The 9,153-nt window shown below is 37.2% G+C and overlaps 1 protein-coding gene across 1 annotated transcript; it reads left to right on the plus strand.

The window, feature by feature from the left end:
- Positions 1-363: 363 nt before the first annotated feature.
- LOC138831576 (guanine nucleotide-binding protein G(I)/G(S)/G(O) subunit gamma-10-like) lies at positions 364-8,730 on the plus strand. The gene is made up of 2 exons (XM_070028638.1): positions 364-380; positions 8,541-8,730. Exons 1-2 carry the CDS (start codon positions 364-366, stop codon positions 8,728-8,730), a joined length of 207 nt encoding a protein of 68 aa, XP_069884739.1.
- The last annotated feature ends 423 nt before the right edge of the window (positions 8,731-9,153 follow it).

Here is a 9,153-nt window from a genome sequence, read left to right on the forward strand (position 1 = left end):
ATTGTGAAACATTTTGGAAGAGTGTCTCTGCTTCTTGTTCTCTACATAAGTATGCAAGAATTTGTCCAGGGAATATAAAGTCACTGTGGCACCTTTGAAGTATGGCACCTTAAGCTCAAATCCCAGAACTACCAAAAACACATGTGTAGAGGAGGAAGACCAACATTGCCAAAAGAATGCTATGTTATCAAGAAGAATGAGGGAAGGGGTGATTTGGGAAGGGTGGGTGAAAATGTTGAAAGTGGTGATGTTAAACAAGATACACTGTGAGATACACTCATAAACTGTTTTGGCGAATAGTAATTCCTTAGTACAACTACTTAAAGATCATAAAAGTATTTTAGAGCATATACTATAAGGACTATGTCCTCAGGAGGTAAGTCATAATTTTCTCACTGTGCATTTTGGAAAGTCTGAAAAGATTCGTTAAAAGACAAAGGTTTGAGTAAGCCCTGCAAACCATCCAGTCTTTAGCAATGATCTTAGTAGCTGCATCTAACTTTGAAGCTTATTCACCTTTCCCTCTCCACACACAGAGTAGAGACTGGTGTGGATGAACCATGTCCAAATGCCTTGATTACGTATCAGGTTAGGAAGTAGGGCTCATTATCCAAAGGCTCTATTGCTCTCTGGTGAATCTTCTTACGGATTTGGATATCCTAAGATGCACCACAACTGGTTTTTATATTTGGAGAATGCCTACTCTGTTTTTTGTTTTGTTTTATTTATTTATTTTTTGTGACAAGACTGGCAGGGAGCTAGGTGGAAACCTCTCCTTAGAATAAATAAGGAATGCAGGGGGGGATTCTATATAGCAAGTGGGAGAAGTTTTATGGCAATATAGAGCAAAATTTACATAGAACATCTCTGCATATATTATCACACAATCTGGCATTTGTGAGATAAGTGGCAAAAGATTCATGTATCCTCCATCCTGCCAAATATCACCTAATTAGAACTAAGCTCACTTAAGCAGCGCTGTCTCTACCCAAGAATTCAAGCTACTTAGCCTGCTCTATCCCAATTAAATTTCAGACACATCAAGGGCTAAGAATATATCTAACCTTTTCTTGTATGCATCAGGACTCAAATTACTAGTAATTTGATTAGATTAAACTGAATTGGTTGAATATGATCTCTATATCCCTCTGTGACTGTTTACAGAATGCCTTTGGATGGTGATTGGGGTGTTTCAATGAGCCATCCTTCTAAAAGCTTTACACAGTAGATATCGATGCTGCTTTTTAGCATAACTATCTGTTGTTTATTTGACATAAATTACTCCACTCCTATTTGTGTCCTTTGGCAGTTCCTTACCAATACTGAATTTAGAGTGGGCTTGCAACTTGCTTGGGCCAGTAATAGCTGTAAGATACTTGTACTCTAGTTTAATCTCTTGCTACACTTTGGCACATGGGGACTGGCATGTGCATAGGCATGGCAAACTTGGAGAGGATCACATGACTTGTCTAAGCCAATCCAACCCGAGCCTCTTCAGTTGGTTTGGCTTGTTTTCATTTTGGGTTGGCCTCAGCTATCTTCTTTGGGACTGCACATTTTAATCAACAGGACTGCACACATTTCTTGTTTCCCTTATTTCAAATTTAAAATGCAAGGTAGCTGTATTTATGTTCTGAATACTATTGAGAGAAACAGTACAATGGTGTCCCTTATTCTTGTTCTTCAAATGAATATGTATTTATTACTCTGGGGAAGAATAAAAGGTAAGACATAGCTCAAGTAGCCATCATGCCAAGAGATGGGGGACATTGTCACTGACACTCCCTCCCAAGTGAACTGTTCAGTCCACAGTACTACCCATGGTATTACGAAAAGCAGTAGCTATTTGTTTAAGACGCTAAATTATCTGTTTCTAAATTAGCACAACCTGAATCACGAAGTTATAGCATGCAGAAGAGCAACCAATTCCTTTAAATAACTGAAGCTATAGTTTTGAGAGTGACTATAAATCCTTAGAAAACCAATAAAAGATTGCTCTAATCAGAGTTGGATGAATTAGCTATGAGCTCAGGCTCTGAATTCAGCAGCACAAGGAAAGATCTTTCTTCCCTGAAATATTGTCTCAGCCCAGATTTCTTCTGCTGTAGACAACTGGGAAAGACTGCTACACATTTAATCCACAGGCAACTCTCAAAGGTTTGGATGTCAGACATCTAATTCTTGAAAGAGTAGAAAAGAAGTAAGCCATTTTACTACTCTGTGTAATCGGATCAGATTGGAATTCTCTTGGATATTCTGAATCTGTTGTTTATTGATAAATAATAGATGAATTTTCACTGGGCATTGGTGGCTCACATCTGTAGCCTTAGCTAGTCAGGAGGTTGATATATGAAGATCACTTAAACTGAGTTTTAAGTTAAACTCACTTTTGGGGAGGTGGAGAAGGAAGGGATGGTAGGGGAACAACAAAGGAGGAGGCAACAATGCTAGATTAAAAAATGTACTAATTTCCCTACTTATGTAACAGTAGCCCCTCTGTACAGTATTTTTACATTAAAAATGTATTAAAAATTAAAAAACTAAATGTGCATAAAACGAGTTCTAAGTGGAGGCTATAATCTGAATACTCTGCTTCCCTTAATATATATATATATATATATATATATATATATATATATATATATATATATATATATATATATATATATATATATATATATATATATATATATATATGGCTGGGAAGATGGCTCAGTGGTAGAGCGCTTGCCTTGCATGCATGAGGCCCTGGGTTCCATTCCTCAGCACCACAAAAGCAAAAAAGAAAACACCGGCAGTGACGCTGTGGCTCAAGTGGTAGAGCGCTAACCTTGAGCTGAAGAGCTGAGGGACAACGCCCAGGCCCAGAGTTCAGGCCCCACAACCGGACCCACCCCCCAAAAAAATATAAATACATATATATATATATATTACATTTCTGCATTGTTTGTACAGCACTTGCAAAGTCTATGTTGTTAACCCAAATCTCTTTTCACTGTGAATTTTAATATATATTATTTATTTTTGTAGGATGAATACTCTGAGACCAAAAATATTAAGTACCTGGACAAGAATAGTACAAGCAAGTAGGGGTTTAGGGAAGAATTTAAGATCCAAGCCAACTGGTCTGGGAAGGTGGCTCAGTGGTAGAGTGCTTGCCTTGCATGCATGAGGCCCTGGGGGTTTGATTGCTTTGCACCACAGAAGCAGAAAAAGCCGAAAATGGCACTGTGGCTCAAATGGTAGAGCTCTTGCCTTGACTGCAGAGCTGAGGAACATTGCCCAGTCCCAGAGTTCAGGCCCCATGACTGACAAAAAAATAAAGTAAAAGAAAATAATGAAAAAAAAAAAAAGATCCAAGCCAACTTATAGCATAGTCTCTGGTCATAACCAAGATGTTAATTCATGCTTTCTCACAAATATACTGCACACAAATTAGTGTTTATATGAAATCACATAGCTTTCTGGTTTGCAAATCAAATTGTAGAATAAGATTTTGTCCTAGATTATAATAATTTAGGTTTTTATGTGCTGCCTCAGGTTTAAGATGTGTTTGTCTATACACATTAAAAAAGAAGATGAATTAACATTAAACAGAATTTCAGACAGAAACAATCAAGAACTGGAAAAAAATCAGAGCAATTCTATTCCAATATGACAAGACTGAGAGAATTATAAGACATTTGAGTTCAGGAGTATACATTTCACAATGCTGGAGTAGTAATTGCTTAGACCTTGGTTCTCTTCGGGAATCTCAGCTAGATAGTTTAGATAGCTGTTGACAATCTCAGTACAGCATTTTTGGAATGAAGTGACTGGGAGACTTTAAGGGATAGACATTCCAAACATTATCTATTGATTAATCATATAAAAAAACAGATTTATCCAGGTACTAGTGGCTCACTTCGTAATCCTAGCTACTCAGGAGGCTGAGATCTGAGGATCTCAGTTCAAAGACAGCCCAGGCAGGAAAGTCTGTGAGACTCTTTATCAGCTGTGACACTGTGGCTCAAGGGGTAGAGTTCTAGCCTTGAGCTGAAGAGCTGAGGGACAGTGCCTAGGCCCAGAGTTCAAGCCCCACAACCGAAAAAATAAAATACAGATTTAGCTTTAGACAGACTCCAAGAGCATGCATAAACACGGTTGTAAACTTGATTGTAAAGTGGTCTTCATCCATAAGATCAAACACAGAGACCAGTCCTACTTAAGGGTGAGTTAACATCTTCAGAATTGAACTAAATGCTATTGTTTTCCTCTCAGTGATGCCCATCAACTCAAATGGATTACACTCTAGCGGTGACAGCATCACCCTGCTGACCAGACTGTCAATCTCTCAAGGCTGGAGTTATTCCTTATGGTCCCTGCCTTTATCAACTCACAGGAAGAGGCAAAGAAGGCATTTTCATTATTTAATTTGATCTAATTGGGAAAATGCATTTCCTTGTTACATTTGTTGAAAGCCATTCCATTTGAGTAAAATGACACCTGTCAAGTTCTTCATGGTTTCACATTTCCTGATAAAATGATAGACATGGAAAAATACACCAGGCTGGTTCTAAGCATTTCAGTGTCATGAACACTGTAGCTATAATTAGGGACTTTTGCCTGGTGTTAACAAATGCCAGAGGGCATCTCAATCTCTGCAGATGAGTTCTACAGCATTTAATTAGCTCTCTCCTTCTATTCTTTGTAGAACTATGCTGTTTCTAATATACCTGGCGCTTGCTTCAGGCATGGGTCAAAGCATGCAGCTGTCAATTATTTAATATTCATGACATTTTTAACAAGTGAAGTGTGCACAAAGCCTGTTCTATTGAAGGATTCAGAAGCCAGTGCACTTGTGGAGCAGATAGCCTCACTTCTTTCTTTGAATAATAATTTGAGGAACTCTGGGACATGGGAAATTTTGTTCTTTAATCTGAAGATCTGTCCTCTCTTTTTGCTTGTAATTCTCAAGAGAGAAGATAAAGTAAGTGTTCTCTGGGTTTTAATTCCCACTCTCTCTTTCCTGAGTATCGCAATTTTGTTCGGCACCGCAGGTTTCAATTTTTCATCTTTAAAATGAAGAATTCAATTAGATGATTTCTTTAGCTCCTCCAGTTTTAAAAGCCTAAGCTTTGATGACAATTATGGAAATTTCCATCGCGTACTGACTCATCCGTTCATCTCTAAAATAGGTTACCAAGGAAAATTCTAAATTTTGTTTTTACAATTAAGTATATAGAGAGAGTGAGAGAGAAGAAAAATATTAAACTTTTAAAACTAAATAATTTCTTAGCTTTAAAATGTTTGAAAATGGGTTTGTGACCATGTCGGTGACACATGGTACATGAAGACATTTCACAGTGGATCTGAAAGTAAGTTATGTAGTAGCTTTTACTTTCTGCAAACTTCAGGTAAACATTTGAAGGCATTAAAGATATAATTTTGAGAATCTTGGCTACTCCAGTTTCCCAAAGCACTGAATACTGTACTTCTGTACTACCTGGCTCCTTAAAAATGTGGTAGGGCCAAATTGAAATCTAATTATGAAGATTAGTTAAATGGTTTAATAACCATTGTTCATTCAGGTTAAAACTGATTACCTTTTGAGAATAGACCCTTGATTTCACAATTTACTTATATTAGCAATTACCCTACTAAAATTACAACTGAAAAGCAGTCTGTGTATAATCAAATCATCTATGCATATGATAGAAAACTTCTTTGCTTTACGGTCATTTTTAACTGGTGACATTTTCCTTAACATATAGAGTTAAATATGCCACAGCCTGGACCACCATAAGGCACTGATTCCTATGAATAAAAATTATATGATTTCAGTTGACTATGAAAGAAATTAATTATTGAGCTAAAATAGTCATACAATAATAAATTTCATATGTTTAAATTGTGCAATCACTCCATTTTGGTATATGTATATAGCTGCATAAACACAACCACAATCAAGAAAATAAACACATCACTGCTATCTAAGATCTATGATACCTTATAACTTCTTACTCATTGCAATCTTCCTCTCCAACAACAATAGTTTTTAAAGACATGATCTGCAGATCATGGTTCAAAGTTTGCCAGGGAAGAAAAATCTGTGAGAGTCTGTTTTCCAATTGACCACTAAAACACCCGAAGCAGAGCTGTTTCCTGAGGTTGAGCTCTACTCATTAGTTAAAAAACTCAGGGAGGGGCTGGGAAGGTGGCTCAGTGGTGGAGTGCTTGCCTTGCATGCCCGAGGCCCTGGGTTCAATTCCTCAGCACCACATAAGCAAAAATGAAAAAAAGCTGGAAGTGGCGCTGTGGCTCAAGTGGTAGAGCGCTAGCCTTGAGCTGAAGAGCTGAGGGACAGCGCCCAGGCCCAGAGTTCAGGCCCCACGACCAGACCTCCCTCCCCGCCCCGTAAAAAAAAAAAAAACAAAACAAAACAAAACAAAAAAAAACCTCTGGGAGAACACCCAACCCTGAGTTCAAGCTCAAGAAGTGTCTCAAATAAGCAAAAACAAAACTACAAAAAAGTTTTACAAATAGAGAAAATAAATTTTATTTTATTTAGATTCCAGTTCTTTAAATCAAGTTTACTGACTCTTGCTCTTACTCTAACTTGTTATAGTTTTGCTTCATTTCTACATGAAGCATTTTATACATTATATTTTTATCATGTATTTCCCTGTAACTAGCATGTGAATCTTTCGGTGCTAGATAATTATACCTGTTTCCCAAATCTAGTCCTGATGCTGAGTAAAATGTGTAATGTTGAGGAAGGCTCACTGCATAGTTGTTGTTTGAATGAATGCCTGCCACATTAGTGGCCTGATATATGCAGCAGTTGTCCTAAAATGAGCACCATCAACAAGGGAAGAGGAAGATCAATGTTTGAGATGTTTGAGAATGTCTTAAAAGCATCTTGAGGATGAGCATGCTATTTTTGTATAAGGGATGCAGAAAACATGGAGAAAAGGGCAGAAAGTATGAACCAGTTCAGGTTACTCAAGTGACAATTTGCATAGTTCATTCACAAAACAATAAGAATTAAGAAACATTATAGAAATAAACACATGACGAGGAGAAAAAGAGAACTACATTTGGAAATGTGAAAATGAAGCCAGTTTGTGATTAGTCTCAAGTGCAAGGAAGGAAGTTTGCTTTGAGACTAACTTTTGAATGCCCTGACTGAAATCTGTTTGTTTACACACCTTTAGAAGAAATGGAGGAGGAAAAGGTTACAACTGAACCGAGAAGATGTCAATTTGCCCTGTAGTTACTTGTGATTTGGAGCAATTCCAAACAAAAGCAGCAAATCGAAAGATCCCATCCCCTTTATTTTCTTTCCTTCACTTTAAGAATACCAATTACACGTGATTGAAAGAAAACATTTTCATGGTATTTCTCAGCCCTGATTGTGTTACAAGTCTGGAGACAATCTCAAGGGCTCTAGCCAGGGCACATTTAAAGGATATCGAGTTTGGGTTTTATGCCTTGTTTTTGCCATTATGTGGATGTTACTTTGACTTTTATTGTACTGCTCAATTGATACAAATTATAGTCAGATAAAGGCAATCAACATTTTTTTGTGCTGGGTCTTTTAATAGTGGCTTGCCCTCAGTAGACGAAAATAGCAATTTTTGCTATTTTAGACATTTGATGCAATAGAAGGACATTGCGGAATTTTTTTTTTTAAAGAATACTTACTTTAGCTTCCATATTTGATTTAGTATACACTCACTTGTATACAATATTATCTGGCAGAATAAAGAACAGACATTAAATATAAATTCAGCCAAAGGCACTAAAAATCTAAATATAAAAAAATTACCTTCTGGATGATTATATAGTAATTTAACCGAGTATTATAATATGTTAGCATCAAGCAGAAGCACATATATTTAAAGGTAAAGTCATGTGCTTACAACAGTGATAATACCACTTTCTAATCCAGTAAAATTTAAGAAAGTCAAACTTCAACAAATAAAAATCCTGGGGTAGGGTTGGTCAAGAGGAAAGTTGTAGACAAATGTAGAAGAGAAGAATATAGTCAAGAATTCAATATATATCTTACAATTTTTTCTTTCTTTTTTTTGGTCGTGGAGCCTGAACCCTGGGCCTCGGCACTGTCCTTTAGCTCTTTAGCTCAAGGCTAGAGCTCTACCACTTGAGCCACAGCGCCACTTCTTGCATTTTCTACTTATATGGTGCTGAGGAATCAAACCCAGGCCCTCATGCATGCAAGGCAATCACTCTACCACTGAGCCACCTTCCTAGCCCACAAAATATTTTTTTTAAGTGTGAGATAGGCATTATAGAAAGGATGGGTGGAAATTTTGAAAGGGGTGATACTGATCAATATATATTGTACTCATCAACTACTTTGTTAAATGATCTCCTTTGTACACAAGTTAAATATAATTTTTAAAAAGAATTAATAAAAAAAGAATTTTGGTGGTTATGAAACCAGAATGAAATGAAATGAGGCAGCTAAATTAATAAAAATACAGGGAAGACCACCCTCGGACCCCCCATGGCCGCCGCCATGTCCTCTGGGCCAGCAAGAGTGGCCTACAGCGCCTAGAGGAGCAACTGAAACTGGAGGCCTGTGTGGAGTGCATCAAGGTCTCCCAGGCAGCTGCCCTTCTTCTACAGCACTGCATACAAAATGCCGGAAAGGATGCCCTGCAGGTGGGTGTTGGAGCAGGAAGCAATCCCTTCTGGGAACCCAGGTCCTGTGCATTGTTTTAAAGACTGTTTCCTTGAGGAATGCCTTCAAGTACAAAGTGACGAATGTCTCCAAGTCTCAAGAAAACACTCTTTTGTAGCCAAATGACTATTAGATATTTCAGATCTTTTCTGTGGCCTGGTCGTATAGCCAACATTATACAGAAATTAATGATTTTCGGATCAAATAAGGTTAACTGAGTGAAGAAGTACAGTACTAAACAATAATGACCTAGTTCTATTGCTAAAGTACTTTTGTATTAAGACAGCCATCCTTACCATCAAATATACCAAAATACACCTTTCAAAAGTGAATTTCTGGTTTTGCTATATCTGGAATATTATGTATGTTTTACTTACTGGATGTTTACATTTAAGAAGGAAAACATTTTTGTTTATTTAAACAACTGAGTATTTGTAACATGTTCCTAAGACTTATATTACAAT

This window comes from Dipodomys merriami, unplaced genomic scaffold (assembly GCF_024711535.1).
Source record: "Dipodomys merriami isolate MVZ:Mamm:240054 unplaced genomic scaffold, mDipMer1.0.p SCAF_2, whole genome shotgun sequence".
NCBI lineage: Eukaryota > Metazoa > Chordata > Mammalia > Rodentia > Heteromyidae > Dipodomys > Dipodomys merriami.